Source organism: Accipiter gentilis, chromosome 19 (assembly GCF_929443795.1).
Source record: "Accipiter gentilis chromosome 19, bAccGen1.1, whole genome shotgun sequence".
Taxonomy (NCBI): Eukaryota; Metazoa; Chordata; class Aves; order Accipitriformes; family Accipitridae; genus Astur; species Astur gentilis.
This window is the reverse complement of record NC_064898.1, coordinates 11,535,272-11,561,191: the sequence shown is the minus strand read 5'-3', so window position 1 is coordinate 11,561,191 and position 25,920 is coordinate 11,535,272. Positions and strand designations below refer to the sequence as shown.

General features: G+C 37.5%; 1 protein-coding gene across 7 annotated transcripts; it reads right to left on the bottom strand.

Moving 5' to 3' along the window:
• Positions 1-1,636: 1,636 nt before the first annotated feature.
• On the bottom strand, positions 1,637-25,840 carry KBTBD3 (kelch repeat and BTB domain containing 3). 7 transcript variants are annotated; one of them, XM_049823389.1, is made up of 5 exons: positions 25,759-25,814; positions 11,801-12,144; positions 10,934-11,033; positions 10,417-10,664; positions 1,637-7,620 (listed from the first exon to the last, which is right to left on the bottom strand). In XM_049823389.1, exons 4-5 carry the CDS (start codon positions 10,638-10,640, stop codon positions 6,000-6,002), a joined length of 1,845 nt encoding a protein of 614 aa, XP_049679346.1. In that variant the 5' UTR covers positions 10,641-10,664; positions 10,934-11,033; positions 11,801-12,144; positions 25,759-25,814; the 3' UTR covers positions 1,637-5,999. The 7 variants fall into 7 exon arrangements, with proteins under 7 accessions (XP_049679346.1, XP_049679343.1, XP_049679347.1 ...); XM_049823386.1 differs by having other exon boundaries at positions 10,934-12,144; XM_049823390.1 differs by lacking the exon at positions 10,934-11,033.
• Positions 25,841-25,920: the final 80 nt, after the last annotated feature.

Genomic DNA, 25,920 nt, shown 5'->3' with positions numbered 1-25,920 from the left:
GGCTCTTCCTTTTTGTCTCCTCGGCCACGTGTGGAGTGTGGCACTTCTTCTCTGTATTGCATCATGTTGCCTTGGTAGTGTAACTTTTGTGCAGGCCGAAGGCACTACTTGCAGGTGGATGAAATTTGCTACCTCTTTTCTGCCTAACCTGATGCGGGCATGTATTACTCCGCATATTTATTAACAGTTACTTGCTCAGTCCTTTCAAATCCAAGTTCAGGGCTGTATTCAGTATTTGGACTTAAGCATTTTCACTGGACAGATAGCTTATTTGACTAATAGAGCTTCTAGTGATCACAATTGTGATGGTGAAACTACAAATCTCTTTGTAAATGGTATTTTTGAGTTTGTCAACAATTCTGGCAGTGAACTTCCTGGAAATATGTATACAAACTAAATGTGGAAAGGCTATGAATTCCTCAACTTAATACAAGTAGCAGTAGTTTTCCTGCCATACTTGCCCATTGTGTACTGAATATCATAAAAAACTTGAAGCTAGTAAGGAGTAGGGTAGCAACACTATGCCACCTTGCTGGCAATACACTATACAGGGATATTTCTCACTAAGGCCTACGTATGAACTAGGTGTCAATTTACACTATTACCAGTATTTTGACAGTGCTCAGAAATAAGATGTGAGTGTGCCCTAAAGCTCTTGCAAGCTAGTTCAAACTAGATTCAGGTCAAAATAGGTGGAAAAACGATACAGAGCGTAAGTCATTAACAGTCTGAACCTCTGCCTGCCTGCAAAAATAATTAGTGCTAATTATACCTCATTGAGTATCCTTCTCGTATTGCGAAGCACAAAACCACTAAATATGATTAGTGTCCATTAGAATAATTTGAATTGGGAAGCATATGATTTCCTAGGGTGGCTGTGCACATAATTCTAAGTAGCTCTACTTTCTCCCCCTGTTGTTACTCCACTATTACAAAAGCTACTGATCACAGGTGAAAAATCTTGTTATATACCAGCCTCCTCCAACAAAAATCCTTGGACCTCCTTCATTCATGTGAACTGTCTTCAATTTATGGATAATTTATGTGTATTTTATTCACTAAATCCAGACTCTGCTTCCTTGCTTTTGATGACAATGAGAAAAACCCCACCACATGGTCTACTTCAGATACAAACTGTGCAAGTCCATGGTGAATTCCCTGGATCTGTAGAACATACATATGCAATTTCCTTATGTCTGTGCACAGGGTTACACAACTACAGCTCGGAAATTAAGTTTGTGAATCTCTTCATTGTTGAAGATATAAGCTTTTAACATTCTGAACACTGTTGGAATGCTTTGTACATGTCTCCAAATGGCTTTTGCTAGCTGTGGGTGAAGGCCTTGGAGTGTTTGGTTTTTTTCTTAATTTTTTTTTTTTTTTTTTAATTTTTATTGTTGTAACTATTTTTTATATATATATATATATACACACAGAGGTTTGAAAGTCACAGTATTTTAAGTTCTGGAAGAATGCAAGACAACATGGGGCTTCCTCACTTTGTATTAATGCCATTTCTGCACCCTTTGCACACAAATTTTAGACTAAGTAGCTTGTATCTCTTTTTATTTAACGCCACTTCTAAGTAATATGGAAGCTCATTTCAGTCAAAAAAACCCAACCAACCATACAAAAACCACCCTGATCATTTGCATTACTTAAATTGTTAAAAATTACCCTATGTATCAATCTGAGCTAGGTGGATCCAATAAAAAAGATACCAATTTAAATAAGTACTTTACAATGGCAAACGTAAAACTTCTCAGCAGACTAAATCAAATTTAGCATGGGAGCAGCAAACTGATATACAAAGGATATACAAATACAAGGTCCAAGGATAATTAAAGAACCCCTCTTAACTGCAGTTTTCATGCATGCTAAGTGCATTCTTGGTTATAATCTAACATTCAAATGTTCTCCAGCTGAAAAAAGAAAGAAAGAAAGTAAGATTCTCTGTATTTTGAAAGTCACTTTAAAAACCAGACCTGAGAAGGATTCAGTTGCTTGGTGCTTTTATTTCACAAAAGAAAGAACATCTCGGCAAATGTGTAGTATCATACTTTCCACATATCAGCAGAGCCCAGGCAGCGGCAAAATGTTACTGATCTCTATGCTTTATTGGATGTTAGAAGGGAAAAATAGTAAATTGAGTACAATGTTCAGCTATAAATATTGTCAAATATATCCCTGGTTTCAGTCTGGTTTAATTAAAATACATCTTATGCTGCCTCCTGTTGGTCACCTACAAACAGAAACACCTAAAATTAGACTCCACGTTACAAACTGCAGACAGCACAATTCTATAGCCTATACCTTACCTACTACTAATCAGAGGAGGTATACAGCTTTCTTCATGGAGTAATACCAGAAATAAATCTGACCCAGTAAATCTACTCCATTTTGTGAATATAATGAATTTTTAACAGCAGTAAACTGACTTACTACAAATGTATTTAGAATATAGAAAATAAATTCATTAGTACATAAATAATAGAGTAATCATCAGGTCTGTGCAAACATGATCAATATAAACACCTGAATAATTGATATTTATTATAACAACTAAACCAGTATGATAACATTACCAAAGTGCCATAATGTTTTGATAGCATTCTTTAAAAATTAAGATTATCCAATATAGTCATTACTGGATATTACGATCCCACATACAATATATATTATCTTCATGTATATTATACTGGTCATGCTTATAATGTGTTCTGTGACATAGAATACTATTAGAAATGTTTTGGTTACATCATTTAAGTGCAAGTAGTAGATTATAACTTCACATGCAAGCTGTATGTTTTAAACATTTTACTATATTTCAGTGAGAACATAGGTAATCATTAATCTAGTCATTGACTACTTTTAGAGAAAGGTACTTTTTCATAAAGTACTGTGAGCTTTGAAAAGTCAGAAAAGATATAGAAAAACTCGCTTTGCACTAATTTTGTGAGTTTTTAAAAATTGCATAACAGCTGCGTAAAGTAGACTGAAAAATCTATTTGATCCAGACCTACAGCAGTTATTCATGCAAGTAATCCATATTCTTAGGAGTAGTGTAGTTGACTTCACTGAGATTTCTTACATCATTAGTGATTAATCACAGGATTTGGAACATAGGCCCTCAATTCTATCGTAAAGCCTTGTTTTTAAACATGACTTTCTAACACAGCTTCTTCTGCACTCAATTCTGCTATCGGATTTAACTCTCTGTATGTGGAATTGTGGCAAATGACCTTTTTTTCCTCTGTGAGAGTTGTAATACAGGCTTACCTACATAACTGAAGAAAATTAGTACTATTTCACAGTAACTTCTCTCTAAGCAATGGTATAAAGTAACTGACACTACTACATTATTTCCTGATCACTGAGCAAGAGAGCTCAACTCCATTTGAAATCCATGAATGGTTTGTCAAACTGGGAACTGATATTAGTTCCTGTGCAAATGTAGCATAGAATATTAAAGAAGCATGTCTATTTTCCAAATTAAGCTTCATTCAGTTTTCACCATATATACTAATAATGAGTAACTTACCACACTATGTCATTGCTCTGTCTGTTGTTATGTGCCAGAGGCTTATACATACAGCAAGTAGCTGGATGGAAGACTGCCAAAAAAAAATTTGCTGTAAGGAAAAACTTAGAGGAAAGAGCATCACCTGAATTACTGACTCACTTGCTGTTTATATGACCCAGCAATTTGGTCATGACAGTGGCAATTAAAAAAACTTTGCAATTCTCTAGTCTCTTCCAATTTGCATAGCTATTTATACCCATGTACTATGGGCATAATATGTTACTTTTCTCATTGCATAAATTGCATACTCCTATTACTCAGGTATAGAAACAACACAAAAACACAAGCAAAGGAGAATTGGGCCTCATAGTCTGATGAAGTGACAAGTTGCAATAGCTAATGGTTAATGAAGTCTCTGCTACCTTGAGTAGCTGTATTAATGCTAAAACTACTGTTCTCCTATATGTCTGTTTTTCTCCTACTGTTTCAGTAAGCAGGACTAGTATTCTCTATCTCTCCTAAACTATTCAATACATTTACTTTGCAGTAACAAAAAGTAGTTGTGTTCCAATAGAAAAATGCTTGGATTTCAGTGTGGTGATTGTAAGGTTACCTAGCTAACTGTAGTTATAATACAATTTGGAGACTCACTATGAAAAGAGCAAAATAAAGGTAGAAGTTGCCTAAAATACTGTAATAACAAGCTATTTAGTTCTACAGAACTGACACGCATCTTAATACAAATAAATTATTGAGTGGGAGGGTTCCATTCTATTAATATGTTCTCCAAATGTACGTAATTTTCTCCTTATGAAAATACTTATGATGAATGTTATCTAAATTTATAAAGGTATCTGGTAACAAATTAGAGAGTCAATCACAGAATTGGAACTTTCCATTGTTTACTGTTTAAAACAGATGTGTGTTGCTAGGCAATATTAAGCTTTAAGCATTAATATTGAGCTTGAGTTTTGCAAAAAGTACATGCAGTAGTGAGATAATGAACTTACCATGGTCATCTCAAGCCATATGAAAGATGTTTTAGACGTCTCACTAAATTTTGTTCATTTTAAACTGCTTGGAAAAGATGTGCTTAGGTGTTTAGAACCATTCTGTCTGGCAGAAGACAAGCTTACTGCTTAAACAATAATTATATGGAACGTAAGGACTCCCAATATCTTATTCAAATAGCTGGTAGGAAAGAAAATTCTCAGGCTGTGGACGACTACAAATGAAATTATGAAACCTAGCTAATTTCAGTGTCGTCCTGTCAGATACAGGTCCCACTTTGTATGCATGAGATCAAGTTTACTTCACAGTATATGCCTAGACTAATATTAATACCGAAGTCCATTACAGTTTTAACATTATAATAGATGACTACTGAAAGTTTATCAAGCAATATATTGTGTAGTGTTTACCATGTAAGATTTTAACACTTAAAATTACAATGAAGTACAAGATAAAGTGTTGTAACTCATTTAAACCACTACAGAAGTTAAAAAAATTTTATCTCAGAAATACTCTTTGACTTTACATATGGGGATTTATTTTTGTAACTTTGTATTTGATGTATGACAAGATACGAACTTTTCCCATAGTTAACCAAAGCAACAACCAAAATTTATTTTACAGCTTGCTGCTGTAAGCAGCCTAGTGGCCGCTTAGTAGGTAGCACCGGAGACTTCAGAGGTGGAAGACTTCTGTTAGAAAACATCCTAAAGTGTTTTTTCTTTAGTTAACAGCATGACTGAAGCAAAGATAACCACATGAATCATCCATCCTGTAGAAATCTTGCCCACCCTGCAATGTTAGCAAAGTTTATCATGCCACAGTTAATGGGATGAAAACAGAAAGTACAGCTACTACTAAGGCACAAGGATGGAGAAAAACTGGTAAAACTGAAGAGCTGAAGTAAGATGACAGGAATTATCAGTCTCTTCAAGTTAGATACCTGGTTTTAATGCTGTGAAGGTCACTTTGGCTCTTGCCCTTGCTAAGGTCATTCTAATAAGACGAAGCTGACAATTAATTCCTCTTACAGGTTTATGAATATAAAAAACCTAAATAAAACAACACTAATGTAAACTTCTTTTAAACTTCAGTTACTTAGGGAAAACAGTATCACAGTCAGTTTTCTCACTCAGCAATTTGTCTACTGGGACAACTGTGAATTTTAAGAAATAATGGCACATATTACACAGTGAATTCCTCATGACTATGCTTTTTTGAAAAGTAATATTTTGAAAATTATTCAGATAATTACAGAGAACACTTGCATATAAAATGAAGTAATACTTTCTAGATGAGTAGCATGAATGAGAATTTAATGGAGTCTTCCAAAAGCAATTCTACAGCATACAATTTAAACTGAAGATTTAAACAAAACAGTACATATTTTTCCATCTGTAAATTAATACCTAAAAATCTGTTCTAAAACTTGTGCATTTAAATAGATTCTTTTGACTTGGGAGTTTCAGAATTCTCCAGAGCAAATTGTCAGTACCGATGACCAGGGGTCCCTATATTTATTAAACTGAATGACCTGACAGTAAAACTCAGTTAAGGCTCTTGGCATTGGTGAAACTTCTTCCCACTCAGACCTACTGCTATGGTAGACTTGAACTTCGTCTGTGATTTCTTCTGGAGCATAATCACCACCTAATATATAAATTTTGTCTTCTGTCCCAACTGCCCCTGCATTAAAGCCAGCACATTCAAAAGATCCTTCCCCTTTCCAAACACAGGTTTCTGGGCAAAAACTGTAGACCTTGTAGGTGGAGAGATCACATATGTACAATGTACAGTTCACTGGAACGGCTTTGATGAGAGTTGCATGGAAAAACTGCCCAAATTCTGCTACAAGCTCAGACCACTGATCAGTCATAGCATTATACTTAAAGAAACAGTCAAGAGATGGATTAAAGGCATCAGTAATCTCAACTTCTGAGCCAAGGACATAAATTACATTCTGACATGCACTTGCTTCTGGATAGTAGATACCTCTTGGTAATTGGCTTACAGATTTCCAATCTTTGGAAAGAGGATTATAGGATTCTACATCCAAAAGACTTCGGGTCTCTTGAGCTCCTCTGGTCTTTCCACCTATTACAAACAGCTGATTTAAGGTTACAACAGATGTGTGCATTGTCCTTGGTTTTTTCATAGCTGACACTATGGAGAATTCATTGCTGACTGGACAGTAGCACCAGGTTTGGTCAGTGGCATCATGGAATGGTTCAGCAATGTGAAGCCTGACAGTCCTATAACAATTCCCTTTGCATCCTCCAGTTATAAATATTTTTTCTCCATAGCTAGATAAACTTGACCCTGGAAGATCAATCATGTGCGTATGTGGTAGTTCTTTCCATTTATCTGTTTTGATGTTGTAGCAGAATGTATGTCTGTTTTCTCCATCTTCATCAGTTTTATGAACAAATATATATTTTTCTGTTGTTGAAGGACGTGCATCTGGAAACAGTCCACTAAAGTTTTGCACACTTTTAACTGCATCATTGATTATTATTGAGCAATTTGCACTCTTAAGTAAGTGTTCTTCAGAATGTAGAAAGTCTTGCAAAGTCTTTTCAGGTAACTGGTGTAGTCTCACTTTTCTAATCAAATTAGGCAGGTATTTCTGTCGTGTTTCTAAGTTGTGTTTGGTCCACTGAAGGACAGCTTTCAACACTGATTCTTCCTCAGGGACATCTAGTTCATCAGCCTCAAGACATTTTTGTAGTATCTCAAAATTCATCTCCAGAAAATCACTTGATCTGAGCAGCAAGGAAAAGTGGTGCTGTACAAAATCGAGTGCATGATCAAATAAGCGGACGGAACCATAACTTTCTGATAGAGAAAGCAACTGTAAGCAATTCACAAGATCAATACTTTTTATTAAAAAGTCACTGCAAGCTTTGGAAAGGAGTGAAACTTGAAGAAATGACGACAGTTGGAAGAGCATTTCCACATTATCATTTGTTATCTCTGTTTTTCCTGTGTAAGCATAATCAAGAAAAGCTTTCACTGCCTTGGGTGATAGATTACTAATAGTGACATTGCCATCATCTCGTTCTTTCATATTAACTTCAAACATGGCTCTGTGAATAAAATATATAAGATAAACACACAGATTAAAGATCTAGCAAACAGCAGAAGACACTGATGTGAGAGGAAGGAGACAATCAGGGGCATGTAATGTGGGCAGGTAGAGGTCTAAAATGTGGAGGTTCTCATAAGTAATAATGCAGTTGCTTGATATGGTTGAGGAAAAAAGGAGTGGTGATAACATATTCAAAGTGATGGCTGATAAAAATGATAGCAGTACCTGTTTTGTATGGATTTTCAGAGAGAGCAATGAATTCTGCAGCTCTCAATGTGAGAGAAAATGTGAAATTGTTCGGGGCAGCAACAGTTTCAACAGTTTAAGAAAGGCAGATTTAAAAAATATACAGTAAAAAGGCCCCATGATTTAGGTCATGCAGTGGATGAATATAGAAAATTAAGCAAAAAAAGGCCTTCCAAATTGCAGGCTGAGCAAATGGCAGAATGGATGACGGGTGAAAAAAAGTAGGTGGGGGTGAAAGAGGAAAAAAACCATGAAGAAACTTAGTTTTTGCTTTACAGGTGACAAATAGATGTATAGGTACAGGCAGATGTCAGAAAAAAATGAGGTTTTGACATATGACTGTATGACAAACTTGTGCAGAAAGTAGATTGTGACTGAATACAAAGACGATGGTTGAAGTCATAGAACAAACTTGATGAGTAGATTTGTGTAAATTTTATTACAACTTGGACTACTTTATTACTAAATATGTAATAACATTTAACTATTTCATACAATCTAGCATGGCAAGATAAAATAATTGAAGTTTTTCAAGCCAATAAGTGCTGGCAACAGAATAGTGCTGCAACATCACTTGTCCTACCCTCCCAGAGCCAGAGCATCAGCAACGTTGCGATAGCAATGGCTTCTGAATTTGACAAAAGATAATGGTGGAGAAAGATTTAGATAAATCATCAAATACTAAAGATATAATCTAGATTATTAATACATCATAGATAGTTCCTATTAAAAAAGAGTATTATATCATAGTTCAGCAATATAATTAGTATTTGTATAGTATGTGATTTTTAAAATCCCATATTTTATGAAGCCAAAGAGAAAAAAAAATAAATCACTGTGAATAGCATACTTTTTGGGAAGTTAACATCAGGTAAAGCAGGAACTTGTCTGACCTCCTCAACAAGAACATAAAATTACAATAAGACACTTAAGTCCCAAAGACCTTTTTGCATACTAAATGACAATCCTTAGAAGCCTTTCCTCATTAACCCAAAAGCTATGATACAAATCTCTAAATTACGGAGTAAAATAGGAACTGAACAATAGTAGTAGAAGGAGAGCAATCTAGGCAAAGGCTTTGATTGTGAAAGCTAACAAGTAGGGAGCAAAATGTTGCTGAATCTTGGGTTTGCACAATGAAACCAAAACCAAGAGAAGTCCAAAGGCCAAGGAAGACAAAAGGTGTTTCATTTTAAAATTTATCTAGTGGACCTAGGTACTTTTTATTCCCTGAAGGCAATAAATGGGCCTTGCATTCCAGGACAACTTATGAATTTGATGGCTGCTCTTATCAACTATTACATGCAGGGAGAGGTCTCTCCTGGCAAATTTTAACCTGAAGAGCCTGTAAGTAGTGAAAAGGACAGATACGTTACCATGTGCTTAACTAATTCTAAAAATTACCACTGGAAGCTCTTTCATCTTAATATTCCTTTCTAGCAAAGCATCTCTGTGCTGTCAAGCAGTAAACACTTGAAATGCAAGTAGTTCTGTGTGTCAGAGAAAAAACAAATCTGCTGCTACACTGGAGAAATAGCATATTTCAGCTGCATTTCTTCCTTTTACAGTAGTCCTAAGAACATGTCTAGCCTCTATCCTCTGTCATATATGGCAGACTCCCACAGACCGTGGGATGCTCCAGGCCATGTGAAAGTAACACTTGTCACCTATACATGGGCAACTGAATCAAGGTCATTAACTCATATCCAGGAGCTCATTTTTTCATTGTTAGAGCATCTTAGCTCTCTGTTTTAGTAAAAAGTGTATTTTGAAACAGACTTTCAGTGTGGAATTGTGAGTTTGGACCTTACTAATAAAAAGGTTAGCAAGGTTCTTCATAAATTAATATTCTGTATGTGAATGATCTGTCTGCCCCTTAAGAATGCATAGCTTTAAGCACCAGAAGGAAGACCACAGATCCATTTCATGCTGAAAGGCTGAAACCTGTAGTTTGTAAAAAAAATATAATATCAATACCTCTGAGACACTCTACTATACTAACCACTCATCTTAGACAAAATCCAATCCTGTTCCACAACCATGTACAATTTATCCACAGTTGCTCAATGCAAGATGTATTTGTAATCAACCTGTTATGTTTCACAATATAAATGTGTCAAAGTACATAGACTGTTGCATACAAAGTCAAACAATACCTTTGCAGACCTTCAAGTACAGATAGAGGCAACAGGCAGTCTTAAGGACACACAACTTGTGTCAGTTCTACCTAACAGCAGAACCATGCACTTATGGTTTGACATTTGTATTTGAGAGTATAGAATGCTGTCTGAAACTCAAATTCATAGAGTCCTCGTGTCACTTTGGAAATACAAACATGTATTTGGGGTATGGTTAGGCACCTAACACTGTAGTTTTGGTTCTTTTTTTTGCTATCCTTAATAAGATGTTTGAATGCTTTGCTCAAAACTCTGCAGACATATGTAAGTTGTGACAATTTATTTTTTAATTTTTGTAATTATATTCCTTCCCTCCCTCCCAGAGAACTTACAATCCATTTCCTGCAAACTCATGCCAAAATTAGGTTTACCTGAAAAAATCACTGCACGCTGCCAGTACACAACGATGACAAGGAATTATTTCATCTTTCACAAGAATTTTAAAGTCAAAAAATATATTTTGTTCTCTGAACTTTTGTAGTACTTTTAGAATTTGTTGTCCATGACCTTCAGCCACTAAGGAATTGATTTTATTTTCAGGAACAGAAATTCCATTGCAAATAGGTCTGCTAATGTAATCCCGTTGATTGGCCATGGTTTCTTCAATCTATTCCTGAAACTGAAATGGAAAAATAAGTAATTGATTCTACAGTCTTATTATTAAAAATAAATACATAAAATCAATATACCATAAAACAAACAAAAAAATCCCCAGCATTGAATTTGGTTTGTAAGTCCTATGCACAGTTATAAATTTGTGTTGTGACTTTTACACTGAATTTTGTTTGATAATAATACTTCTACTTTGCAAAATATATACATATAGCATACTTTGAAAAGTAAAATATCTGAAATATATCAAAGAACAACTCTACAAATAGTACCCACCTGTATGAGTTTTTTCAGTAAAGTCCACAGGAAGCACACCAAGGAGTGTGTTAAAATTTTCGATGGTCATTCAAGAGAAAAGACTAGTCCTAGGCTTACCCTAAAAAAACCCCAAACTCTTACAATTTTGTGTAAAATGAAGATGGAAAAGGAAAACTTTGTTACGTATTTTTAGATTCCAGAAGGCTCACCTGTATACTACAAACCCGCAAACTCAAAGCAGACCAGTGGTCTTTCTACAGCTTATAGTGGAAGGGAGATACAGGCTACTAGACTACTTTCTAAGTGGATTCCCATTAGGCATTCTGGAGTAAAATAACAGAATACAAACAAACACCGACAGCCTGGCCTAATCACAGGATTGCTAGGGCTTACCAAATAGGGTCGTTTAGAGACGGTTTGATGACAGTGCAACTTTGAGTGTTTAGTCGATACTGATTTTATTTTGTACCTCGTCTTGCTTAGGAAGCTGTATGTTTGCTTACAGCATATGCTGCACACTGTGAGCTTCATTTACAGTGGCATAAATTAACTGGCTTCAGAACTGATTTAAATTGAAGACAGTGCAATCTCCCTTTCAGCAGCCAAGTTTTTCTGGTGAAAATCCCTATACTGAAGTGCATTGTTTGTATGGTATGTTGGTCTTCACTATTTTTTACAATATTTTACTCCACTTTGCCAACATAAAGAAACTTTAAACTTGAACATATTTTATTTACACCTATTTAAAGAGCTATTTATACTGCTACAGATGCATAAAGTGCCCTTACTGCAAATTTGAGTCAAGCTTGCCTATTTTAAAGCTTAAGGAAACATTGCAGGATTTTGCTTCCACAATTCCAATTAAAATTAGCAACAATGGCCCACCTGAATTGACAAAGAAGGGGATAAAAATTCCAAGCCAAACCCGGTAACCAGAAAAATATTGGTTTTGGTTTTTAATTTCATAAAAAGGCTTATCTGACAATGTGATACATTCAGAGAAACTAAGCCATCAGGCAGTCTTCTTCATAGAAGGTATTTTCATAGCAGACTGATCTATACTTTATCTAGTCAGGTAGCTCCAACCACAAATAGACCTCCATGTCTCCTGGAATAGAAGAGATCCATTGATCTTGCTGCCAGCACTGACACCCTTGGAGCAGGCATCTTCTCCTTCCCATGGCCAGACAATCTCACGTATTCACTCTTTCCATTCTAAGCCTGAGGAACTAGGAAGATACAGAAGAACAAGACCACCATTTATTCTGATAATGTATGGCCTCATAAACTTCCATAAATCATAAAGCTTTTTTTATATGTCAGAATTCTCTAGAGTACCCTTTTCTTATGAATTTAAAAGCCTGTTCCTCAAAAGACTGAATCTTCAAAAGCAGAGTTGTGTCACTAAAATTAGTTTCCTACATTTGAATGAAACTTTAAAAAAAAGTAAGTGAATTCCAAGCATGGAATCTTTACATGGCATCATGTAAAGTAACACTTCTTCTAAAGGGAATGTAAACCTTTTCACAAAATTCTGGAATTCATAATAGACAGTAGATGTCTTTCTCCTTTTACATGTAATTTCTACAGCGAGCTCCAATGTACATCTTGCTTTCTGTAGGTCAAGTTACCAATTTTGATAATAGTCATCTTTGTATAATGAACACAGAAACATCTAATGTCATCAAGTCCATCTCTGCTATTTTAGGCAAAGACATTATGTAATCACTTTCATAAAAGCAATTTATGATTCAGAAAGTTTTCTTTTACCACCACTATTTCCACAGAAAGACTATCCCGGTACGTTGGTGCCAAGACTGCAAACCTTCTTTTAATTACACAGTCAATTTATTAATGCTTATATATATTTGTTCTTCTGTCAAAAATGTCATTTGACTTAATTTTCCTTTGTATATTTATTCACTCTTATAATTATCAAGAGTGTTGATATCCTCTCTCAATTTTTATTAGAATGAACAATTGTCAAACTTTCCAAGGTCCATTTATAAGACTTAATTTTTGTTATCCTTATTATTTCTTGCAGTTTCTCCCACTCCAGTTTGATCTCATATTTCTTTCACTGATATCAGATTTGTTGTACAGCATTATGGTTAAGATCTCATCAGTGTCTCACTACTCCAATTTGTAGGTCATCCACTGCATCCTAATCCTAATCTGTAATAGCAGTGTCTCCTGATTTTTTATTAAAAGCAAATTTCAGTAGTGTACCTCTAACATTTTTGTGTATCATTAATGAAGATACTAATGAATACTGTGCTATGGCTTAGCCTAATTCATCCTCCCCTCCACTCCATTAAAAAAAAAATATTAAAAAATTCAACTCTCATCTCCCTTGTAGCCAATTCTTGCTTTATTTGATAATTTTGGTACTAATCCACAAGTTTACTGGATCTGTTGACAAGTCTGTTAGAGCCCTCCAAAATATATTAACAATTCAGCTAAAACTTGGTATGTTAAACAAAGCCAACTAGCATTTATAATTATTTCATGCATTCTTCTGCAAAGCCATACGAATTAATTGATAGTTATATTTATAAATATTTGATCAAGTTACTGACAAAAGGGTAGAAAACATAGTGGGTGCAGACATATGTTGCATAGGTCTGGAATTCAGGAAAGCTGGGCAATGACCCTCCTTATATTTGCTCCATTTACCCCCACAGGATTCCAGTTACAAAGTCTGTCTTTATGTGGATTACCAAGAACCAAATTCCAGTGGATGGTTCATTAGATTCAGGATCTCCTACTTTTGTTTCTTAACATGCGGCTGTGTGTGACACAGCTTCTTATCATGGCAGGCAAAGGCTGTATCCTCGAGCCCTCTTCCATCATCTGACCCACCAGGTACTTGTCACACAACCAGCCTTCCAGCATCTCCTGTAACATGATGCATCAGACCCTGAGTACTGGCATATGTGACTGGGTACTGCCTGCAGTGAGATCAAATGTGTTCTCTGATGTGACCAAATTCAAGCTACCCTACCACGTGATGAAACTTCTCTGCTCACATACTGAATGTTTACACATCTTACACTGACAAATGCCTGGTTAGCTATTAGCCTGGTTTTCTAAAAAAAAAAAAACAAAAAACCTCCAAAACCAAACCCTCTTAAAGTGGGTTTTTACTTATCATGTGACATAATACATACATTGTCATTCTTTGGTGTGGTGTGCTAGCTTTGTGGAATTATCACCTAGCACCCATCTTTGCACAAACATGAAATAAATAGCTCTGTGTGTAAGATTGGCTTATTGCACGCTGGGTATTGAACCCCAGTTGTGGGACAACAGTTTCTGGTGACCCAGACGGGATGGCCATTTTAAGCCTTGCCCAGATTGTCCTGCTGCTCCGGACAGGAGATGGGACCAGGAGGGACTCCAGCACACACCGACATTTTGATTGGGGAATCCACCAGTTCCTCTCTACAGAGAGATGACAGGCACCTCAATGGTGCAATGCTGATACAAAATATTTAAAGGGAGGCAAGGGACAATGGAGGTAAGTAGCTGCTTTCAAAAATACTCTGAATTGCTCTGTGTAAGATGCACCAAGAAGGGCCCGCAGCAGGAGCTTAAAAGGCTTCTTACTCTGACAGGGGGATCGGAAACAGGTATATGTAGCTGTGGTTTAGGATATTTATCCCCGGAAATAATAAGTGTAATATGGGTGCGGCTGCCTCTACAAAATATCCCTGTGTACTCCCTTAGGATGAATCCTGAAAAATTGGAGAAAGTTCAGAGGAGATCCCCTGAAGAAAGATAAATTAAAACCTTACTGTGCCCAAAGGTGGCTCATGTATGAACTGGAGGATGGAGAAAAATGGCCAGAGAATGGATCATTGAATTATAATACTATTTTACAATTAATGTTGTTTTGTAGAAGGATGGATAAATGGGATGAAGTTGCGTATGTTGATTTGGTTTTCGTTTTAAGACGTGATCATGAAACCCATAAAAATGTGCATTGTTGATGGATGATGCTGATGGAATATATGTATTAGCAGAAAGTGTTAATAAGGGAAAGAAAAAGAATTGTAAAAATTGTGAAATTGAAAAAGAATGTAAAGGGAAGTGTGCTAAGGATGCTGGGGAGCCTGAAGGTGTGAAGATGTTGGTCCCAAAGGGGAATCCGGTAAATGTAGAGTGAAGGGATGAGAAAAGGAAATCATGGGATAGCAGCGACAGTGAAGATGAAGACCAGCCCACATCCGGCTCAAGTGCACAGAGTGAGAAATTTAGCCCAATCTCAGGGAGAACGAGGGAACAGCGTCCCATCATACAAGCTCCCTTGAGACAGGCAATAGGGGTGGAGGGACAGCCAGTATTTGTACATGGCCCGTTTGCTACCTCAGATCTATTGAATTGGAAGCAATCAGTGGGGTCCTATTGAGAAAATGTGGAAGGAATACCCACAGAAAGAAAAATTATGTGCTGAATCCTCAGGAAAAAGGGGGACCAGAGTCAGGTGTTGATCAGATTATGTTAGAGATATCTGATACCAAATGAAGGGGACTGGAGGAGAATACTGAGATTTCCCCAGCCCATCCCCTGGTTCCCGTAAAGTTGGGGAATGAAGTTACAGACTTCCTGGTAGGCAGCAGGGCAACCCACTAGGTAGTAACTAGTTGTAAGGGGCCTTTAAATAAAATGTATATGCCAATTGTTGGGGTCACAGGAAAGCGAGCTCTTAAGCCATTTTTAAAACCTATGGAATGTACAATCAGAAATACTACATTGACTCATGAATTTCTATATATGCCAGAATGCACCCTCCCATTGCTGGGACATGATCTATTGTGTAAATTGAAAGCGCAACTGAAATTTTCTGATAAGTCTATTCAGCTACACGTGCTTGAAGAGACAGCAAGGAGGACTCAATTGTGTCTATTGACCGAAAAGAAACAGGAGGGGACTGGAATCTCAGAGGAAATTTTGGATGCTGTAATACCCCTGGTATGGGCTTCCAAGAAACCTGGATGAGCCAAAAACGCTACTCCAGTAAAAGTTGAATTAAAATCGGGAGCTCAACTGGTAAGGAAAAAACAATATCCTATGAAATTAGAGACCAGAGTGGGCTTAGAACCATTGATTAATACTTTTGTGTAGTATGAATTGTTGCAGAAATGTCAGTCAGAGTACAACACTCCCATCTTGCCAGTTAAGAAACCTCAAACTCAAGAGTATCAGTTGGTAAAAGACATGAGAGAAATTAATAAAAGCACAGTTCATGTACATCCAGCTGTCCCAAATCCTTATACCTTGTCAGCAATTCCAGAAGATAGTGTGTATTTTACAATGTTAGATCTAAAAAATGCCTTCTTTAGCATCCCCTTGGAAGAAGAAAGACAGAAAATATTCACCTTTGAGTGGGAGAGTCCTACCACAGTAAGGAAAATACAACTCTGCTGAACCATGCTGCCACAAGGATTCAAAAATCACCCAACACTGTTTGGTAATGTACTTACCAAGGAATTGGAAAATTGGCAAGGCAAGAATCCTTCCATTGCTTTGCTGCAGTACATAGATGATATCCTACTTGGGGAAAAGACTGAACACCAATATAAAATTGCAACTATGGATTTGCTGAATTTCTTGGGACTGGCTGGATATCAATTATCTCAGAAAAAGCCTCAAATAATACAGGCCACTGTAACTTACTTGAGATTAGAGATATCTCAGGGAAAGAGGAAAATAGGAGCAGAAAGAAGTGAAGCTATGTGTTGAATATCTCCCCCTGCCCCTATCTAAGAGAGAACTATGAGGGTTCTTGGGAATGGCTGGATGGTGTAGACTCTGGATACCAAATTTCAGCATGACTGTCAAACCATTATATGCAGCTATGAAGGGGCCTGGGGAAACTTTGGAATTGACACAAGAGTGCTGGAAAGGATTTGATTCCATTAAAATTGAACTATTGAGAGCCCCTGCTCTGCGTCTGCCAGACTTAAGCAAACTCTTTACATTATATGTGCATGAGAGGCAACATGTAGCATTGGGAGTCCTGACTCAGACTCTGGGACACTGGAAAAGACCAGTAGCTTCCTTCTCCAAGCAGTTAGGCAAAGTAAGCAAAGGATGGCCTGCATGTTTGAGAGCTGTGGCTGCAGTGGTGGTGTTAGTTAAAGAAGCCGGGAAATTAACCTTGGATCTCTCCTCACAGGTTAGCCCTGTATCAGGTGGTGCTGATCGAACCGGATGACGTTACCTTAAAAATGTCTTCCACCTTAAATCCTGCCACTTTAATGCTGGTAGATGAGAAGGGAGAACTGGAACACAACTGCCTGCAAGTTATGGAACAGGTATACTCTAGCCAACCTGATTTGAAAGATGTACCTTTAATCAATCCAGAAACTGAATTTTTACAGATGGAAGTAGCTTTATAATGAATGGAGAACGGAAAGCTGGATATGTCATGTTAACCCTACCAGAGGAGGTTGAAGTGTGAGCATTACCACCCAATACCTCTGTCTGAAAGCAGAAATCATAGCTCTAACTCGAGCTTTAAAGCTGTCCAAAGATAAAAAGGTAAACGTATATAGACTCCAAATATGTATTTGGAGTGGTCCACACACATGGAGCCATTTGGAATGAGTGTGGATTGTTATCCTCTCAAGGAATCCCTATCAAATACGGGCCAGAGATTTTAAAACTGCTGAAAACTGTTTTAGGGCCAAAAGAAATTGTGATTGTACATTGCAAAGCTCACCAGAAAGGACAAACCAAGACAATTAAAGGAAATCAAAAGGCAGATGAAACGGCTAAAAGAGCTGCAGAAAGAGGATCATTGACTGGGGCATTGATCCCACCAAGAGAAGTTCAATGGGAACCTCCGGAATATTCTGAAGACGATCAACTTGCTAAATATTTAGGAACGTACCAAGACAGAAGAAGGAAGGTTAGTGGGTAACTAAACATGGACAGGTATTGATCACCACCCCAATGGTAAGAAAAATATTAAAGAAAACCCATGATGAATCCCATATGGGAGCAGATGCTTTGGTTGCGAGCATTAAAAGATATGCTGCAGGACCAAAAATGCAAGAATTAGCCTATGTAATTGTATGACACTGTCAGCAGTGTTGCAAGAATAATCCAAAAATTCAAAGAAAGGGTCCTTCCGAAGAAGTGAGACAAAGCTGAACCCCAGGGGAATACTGGCAAATGGACTTTTCTGAACTACCAAAATGTAACCAGTTTAAGTACCTTTTGGTGTTGGTAGCTACTTTTTCTGGGTGGCCTGAAGCCTTCCCATGCCATACCAACAAATCTAGAAAAGCAGTTAGAATCCTGCTCAGAGAAGTAATTCCAAGATTCGGCTTGCCAGAAGGGATGTCATCAGACAACAGGCCTCACTTTATAGCTGAAGTAGTTCAGGGGGTTGCCAAGTTTCTACAAATACAATGGGATCTACATATACCTTGGAGACCCCCATCAAGTGGGAAGGTAGAAAGGATGAACCAAACCCTAAAGAGCCAGATCTCAAAGCTGTGTCAGGAAACGCAAATGAAGTGGGCAGAAGTTCTACTTACAGCAGTAATGAGAATTTGGGTCACTCCTAGAGTAACAGAAAAAGTGAGTCCTTTTGAAATACTGTATGGAAAACTGTATCCTGCAAACTCAATGATGGGAAAATGAGACCAAATGCACGTAAAAGGAGAAGAAATGTTGGTTAATTATTTATTATCCCTGTCGCAGACTTTGTCTTCCTTACATAGGTACCTTAACCAGTGAGCTCCTTTACCTTTAGACTCACTGGTGCATGAATTCCAACCCAGAGATGAAGTTTTCATCTATACCTGGAAAGATGAGCCTTTGAAAGAAAAGTGGAAAGGACCTTACCTGGTGCTAGTTATCACTTATACTGCTGTATAGAAGTGAAAGGTATAGATTCGTGGATACACTATACCCACATGAAGAAAGGTCTGCAGAAGGGATGGATCTCTGAAGAAACAGGATCATTGAAGCTGAAGCTCTCTCAATCCCAGTAAACTGTGGTTGGGACTTTAAAAGGGTCAGGTACTGAGTTAGACTGTATACAAGGCCTAGTATCTTTGTATTGCATTTGGATAATTATTTTCACACTTTTTCATATATACAGATTTCTTTGAGAAAAGAAATGAAGGAGCTAAGGAGGGTGATATGCCTTTGTTAACAATGGATAAAGTTAAAAGATGCCAGAGCGCTCTGTGGGGAACGAGGAAATCCATGGGAGCAGACTTGGCATTTTACTTTGATGCAAGAAACAGTACAAATGGCAAAAAAAAGTCTAATTGTTGGATCCGTACTCATTTCCCCAAGCATTCTAACAAAGGTATTCCTTTAATAGGAATACTCCTCAATTTCTCTTTCCCAGAATTTGTAAAGCATGTGCAGAATAACAGTGACCAAACATCATATGATGACAAAATAGGACAAGAATGGAAAGTTCACAATTTACCAGGAAATTATTATCAATGTCTAGAGAGATGTAATCATAACACCGACCGGCTGGTACCTTTGAAGAAGTAAAAGAACTTCTAATCCAGAGACCCACAGGATTTCACACCTTTGTGAGGTGGTTTATTCCCTGGTTAGGAGTTAGTGAATTAGAAAAAGCTATACTAAATATTTCAGCTACAACTGAGAAAATTGGAAACGAGACTTATGATGCTATTAAAGCTTTACAGGAAGAAGTATCAGAATTAGCCAAAATCACTTTGTAAGACAGGATGGCTCTCAATATGATGTTAACCTCTCAGGGAGGGGTATGCACAGTTCTAAATACTAGTTGCTGTGTATATGTGGATCAGAGTGGTAGAATTTCTACAGACCTAGAATAAATCTGGAGGCACTAAAATGCTCCATGAGATACAAAAGGATGACACATCTTAACGGATTTGAAGAAACATTTAAATGGTTGACTTCCTGGTTCCCCGATTTAAGTTTATGGGTAAAAAGGTTTTTGAGCTATATAATAGTTGCTTTAATAGCTTTTGCATGTATTTACGCACTAATATCTTGTGTTGTTAAATGTTGTTCTACTAATGGATCTAAGATTTATGAGAAAATAATTTGAGGTGAGACTGATATAAGAGAAACAACACTGAGGCTCCTCTTTTACAGTCTCAAAGAGGGGAAACGTAGGCGTATGTTTGAGTTCATGCCTAGACTGTGGCAATACTGCTTAATTTAGTGTTAAACATGATGCACTGTCCTTTAAGGAGACCATTACTCAATAATTTCACTATGCAGGCCTGATTACTTTTTATCATACCTTACTAACAACTGTGCCCTTGAAGAAGAACTAGAAGACTGATAAAAAGGGAACATCCTGCCCCAGAAGGCACTGAAGGCTGAATGATTGACAAAGAAACATGAAGTCAGAAAAACTGTGGTAACTAGGGGAAAGGTAAAGGCTGCAGGGCGAGATCATGACCACCAACTCAATTCAAGACTGGAAAGACTTCTCCCCCCCTTCCCCCTTGCAAGGAGCACGCTTGGTAATTTACATAGCAAGTGAGCCTAATATAACTAACCAATAGTAGATGAGATGGTGACTACTAACCAATGAACGTAAATCTAGGCAGGTTTTTACTAATCAGGTAACAGGATAAGTATGTTGTAGTTCTTTGGTGTGGTGTTCTAACTTTGTGGAATTATCACCTAGCACCCATCTTTGCGCAAACATGAAATAAATAAATATCTTGGTTCTGTGTGTAAGATTGGCTTACTGCACACCGGGTATTGAACGCTGCTTGTGGGAAAACATTAATATATTTGCCCTGTTTTTCTGCTTGAAAGTCACATCAGACAAGTGGCCTGTTGGCCATTACAGTGAAATTTGATACAGACTACAATGTTATTAAGGTTAACCCCACATAATACATGCTTGGGGAGATATATGTACCTCTCAAAGCTATCTGTACAGATCTCCAGTTGAGGGGCAAGGCATTCTGCACACCTGTTAGTTAAGTGGCAAGAAATGGCCAGCCTATGTATAGCCACAAAGCAGCTAGCAGTTGAACAGCAGGAGGATAGGGATAGTAAGCTGATTTTAGTCATTACAGTCGATGAACTAAGGGACCACCTGGGAGCACTGGACGGTAAAAGCATTCTTATAGTTTGTCACAAAGTCCACTAATAAGGACCCAGACCTCATTAGTTCTGCTGTTCACAAGACCCCTCTGTTTTAACACTGTCCTTTTCCCAAGACAATAAGGGATGGAGCAGCCTAAAACATAATGAGCTCGTTGACCCAGATGCCACGTAAACACACTGAGAAGTCTGATAAGCCCATAGTCAAAATATGAGCTATACACCCATTCCTATTATTAGTATCTATCTATTGGTTAAAAGCTACAATAAAATGTTTAATTGACCTTAATACTTGTACACCAAGCAAACAGCTGCCAAAAACACTCACTGAATTTCTAGAGGAATTCTTTTACTTCACCAATGCTAATGTTCCCTTTCCAAAGGGAAAGTTATGTCTTAGTTATAAGACACAACATATTTATATTTTCTTTTAGTTGGCACCATCAACAATCCTTCTTGGATGTACTTACATTTCTGTATTGGAAGAAGTTGAAATGTGTAATTTATTTGTTTATACTTATCCTTCAGAAAGTCCAGCTGCCCTTTTGAGTATCAGTTTTATAACCTGGATATTTGTTGAAGCCTAGATATTACACTAAGAGACTGTAAAAACAGCATACTGTTAAACTTAGATAGGAGTCCAAAAACATCCAGGACAGCCATTTGCAGAATATCTCAACAGACATACACTAAAATCATAACCACTGCAATATGCCTCCTAGAAACGGTGTTCACATCCATTCCACCAGACTTGAAACACCAAAGCAAACAGAACTACAGAGTGAACTTTGAGCAGAGATGAACCTCTGTTTGTGCAGGGTCTACTGTAGTTTTCTCATGAGAGCCCCAATCAGAACATACTTATATAAAGTACATATATTCATAAACACTTTTGATGAAAAGAGTTCGCTAATCCTACAGTCAAATTAGCCTTAGGGGCTGTGACCGACAGATAAGATGGTTACAAAAGTTTGAATGTGCTAATGAAGTTGAGAATGGTATAAGATGTGCAATTAATTCTAAGTGAATAACAGAGGAATATTTATTAAACAAGGAAGGGCAAAGGCCTGTGTAATAAGAATGGAGCACAAACACCCAGATGAGGACACAAGGTACAGAATGACACTGGAGAAGACTTACACCAAACTGTTTTGATCACTATAACATTAAGATAAAAAAATATATATAAAGATATGTTTTTTTGTATATATTTGTATATATTCCCCTAGGGGAGCCTAGTGGATGTTGTTTTGTGAAAGTATTGAGCATACATAAGTATCGTGTATATGTAAGTTAGCACTTTGTCAGAAAAAGCGTGTTAGGGCCATGCCTGCCTGACAATAAACATGACCGAACCTTTGTAACAGGACTGAGGCCTGAGACAGTTCCCAGGATAACAGACACCAACCTTGCATGAGGCATGTACACATTCAGACAGTACAAATAACATTCTGTGTGTAGATGTTCTCTCCTCTACCAACACAGCTGGCAAAAAGAGTCTAAACTCAACCTTTATTTGGTACTTTACTATTTACAAACAATTGTAAAACAATCTATCTGCTTCATCTCAAAGCACAATATAGCTGTGCTACAGCAGTCTCTCACCAATTATAAAAAAGAATATTCATTCTTAATACTTCTTAGCATATATCTTATGAGAAATAAATTGTTCTTCAGGAGAACATTACCTTTGTCCATTAGCCTTCTCCCAACTTGGATAGTATGTCTTACTAGATAGCAGGATTTTAAAAAAGAGAAATCATAAATGCTGATATTTACAGCATATTTTATGTACCTAGGAAGAAAGAATTAAGACCAACAAAGATAAAGAAATTGTATACATTTCTCTAGACAAGTTTTAGCTCTTTTTTTAATACAAAATTTAACTGTACAGTTAATGTAAGTTTTGAAAAAGTCAAGGTCAGCATTTTAAAATCTAATATTAAAAAATAAGTATTATACTATAAGTCTACGATATACCCATCCAGATGATTTGCTATTTTCACTCCTTATCTATTCAAAAGGGGAGAAATTAATAACTTGTTAACAATTTTTAAAGATATCACTCTCCACTACACATCTAATTTAAGAGCATCTAATTTAATATTCAGCAAGATGAATATGAGTGGAACAGGTATCTAAAGGATTTGGTGACACTTCTAATTGCTGACTTAAAAGATAGGAGTGGATTGAAATGTAATTAAATTATAAATACTAAGTACAAAGTTCTGTACTTTTACATTGTATTATTGTTTTGATTGACACTGACTGTCTAAGATTGAAAACAGACAGCAACAGAATTCCAGGTTCCTCTTTGGAAATCTCAATGCAACTGAGTTTCACAGCTTTTTCATAAATAACTAAGCTTCAAAGAAAATTAAGATTCAGTCAATTTTTAGAAAATCAAAAAAGATGCATGTGACCTTCTGAGACATTTAAACCACAGAAGTGGCATTTATCAATAATACATGTTGAGACAGTATTCTAAGAAGGAAAGGTGACGCAGAGACTTTAAAGCTTTGGGTTCTTTAGAAGTGATTGAAAAAAAACCAGCTTGGAAAGAAACCCCAGCATAGTACCCATAGGAAGCAGTGAAATTGCACTGATTCCTGGAGGCTTTCCAAAAGTGGAAGATTCCCTCTCTGCAAGCAGTGATCTTTAATTGCATACCCTCTCACAAACAGATGAATCCATTAAGATAGAGAAAATAATCACTTAGAAAAACTTAAACTGACCAGATTCTACCATAAAGCTAAATTTCTCGAATTCATGAAGTTCCTTTAGAAATTATTTTCTTAGGTAAAAAAGTTCAAGAACTCTAATTTTCATTTTCAGAAAAAAAATAATCAGAATTAAAATGCCATCCTGTACTTCTAATTCTGGCAAAAATAATAACTGCAAATTCTGGAAGAAGAAATAACTGCTTTTACTGGGTTCTGTAGTCCATCATTTCTGTATGTGATTAAAATATGTGTTTTTTTCAAAACACACATGCAATTTTGAGCATATTTATAGAATAATTTAGCATAGCTTATTATCATAGCATGTTTTACTTATAATAAATATGTGGGTTTATATTGAACATATTCATATTACATATTATACAGTGCATCTTGAATCTCAGTTTGCGCTTACACGATACTTATTTTTTTTTAAAAATCAATAAATCCGCTAGTGAAAAAAACTGCTGTATGTTTACATCTCTGTAAGTAGAATGCATGGACAAGTCAAACGTATTAATCAAACCTGAGGGGTTTTTTGGAACTAGGTACGATCCACATTCCGTTAGAATTATCACATATCAGGAACTAAATATAGATATGGCCACAATTTCCTCTTTAAAGTGTTCAGAATACAAAGCCTGAAACATAAGCCTCAGCTACAATTTGATATTGGTGAATAGCATTTTCCTGTTTTGTTTTTTTTTTACTGTGCTAAATCCTCCTCTGCTGTCAGTTAACTTTGTCTCTGTCTTTGGATAATACATAAGGGAGTATTTGTGACATCCTTCCTTGACTAAGTAATGAAAAAAAAATGGAAACCATATTTAAAAATAAGTGAATTACACTACTGATTCCTTGCTGAAACATTTTTTCCCCAAAATGTCACTTCTGTGTTTAAAATATTTTGCAAAGACCAACCTATACTGAGTTTTAACTGAGACTTCTTTAGGCAGAAAGACAGCAGTTCTTCTGGCCTGTGTAGAAACACCACTTTTTCACATTAACAGGGAGCTGGGAATGCTAAACAACAACAACAAAAAAAAGAAAGATTCTAAGAAATACCTGAAATAATAATTTTCTGTATTTTTGCATGATTTGTACATGGTCAATATAGAATGAATGGTTAAAGTATAAATACTTCTAAAGGCAAGCAACAGAAAGGAGGGTCATAAATTTTCAAACAGATCCTAAATTTTTTACCCATGCCTCAACTTCAAAACCAAATTCAAACAAAATTACTACCTTTTGATGATTTACAGATGGCCTATAATGGAGGGCACAGGGAGCCCAGGTCAGACAACCATACAAAGAGCACCCAAGTCTTTTGTTTGGACATATTCTTTAGAAGCCAGAATCAAGCTAGGGTGATACAGTGCTTTGCATCTCATGTGTGAACAATCGCCTCCTCTTTTCCAGTCAATATAAAGCAGCAAGCCCAGGGAGGGCACGCAGGCCGCCCCCGCTGCTGCAGCTCCCGGCATGTGTCAGCTCCACAGGGGCCGGGACGCTCCTTCAGGAGCGCGGATGTACAAACGGCAGCGATGGGGAAAATCACCTGCCGTAAAGCGAATACGGTGCCACGAAGAACCCCCAGCGGACACTTTCCCCAACGGGATAAACGCGGCCCGGTCTCACACAAAGCCGGCGACAGCCAGAAGTTACAGGGAAATTACGTTCTTTTTGCCACGGCCGCGGTTATCGGCCACCCCCAACCACATCAGCGCGGTGCCGGTACCGGCCCTCAGAGACCGCGGCAGCCCCATCCCCCCCGCCGGCGGGTGGGTAGCGGTGCCAGCGCCGCTACTGAGCATGCCCACGCCGCCCGCGCATGCGCCCTGCGGCGCCGCCGTTCATTCTAAGGGAGGACTAATTCTGGCCGGATGGTGCAAAAGGCTTCCCCTCCTCTCGCGGCGCGACCGCGGGGCCCGGCCGCGGGATGTGGCGGTCTCCAGCGCTGTCGCCTCTCCGCAACCGGCGAAGTGCTGGTCCCCCCCTTAGCGCTCCCTCCGAACAGCGCGCACCCACCTGCAACCAACACCAGCAGCTCACCGACCAGTCTGGCCCACCCTCCGCAGCAGCAGCGCCAGCAGATTGGCTCCTTCCGGTGTCATTCTTCCGCTTCTTCTACTTGGAATGGTTCCCGCAGCCGTCAATCCAGACGAAAGCCCACCCATCCTCCCGAGCGGG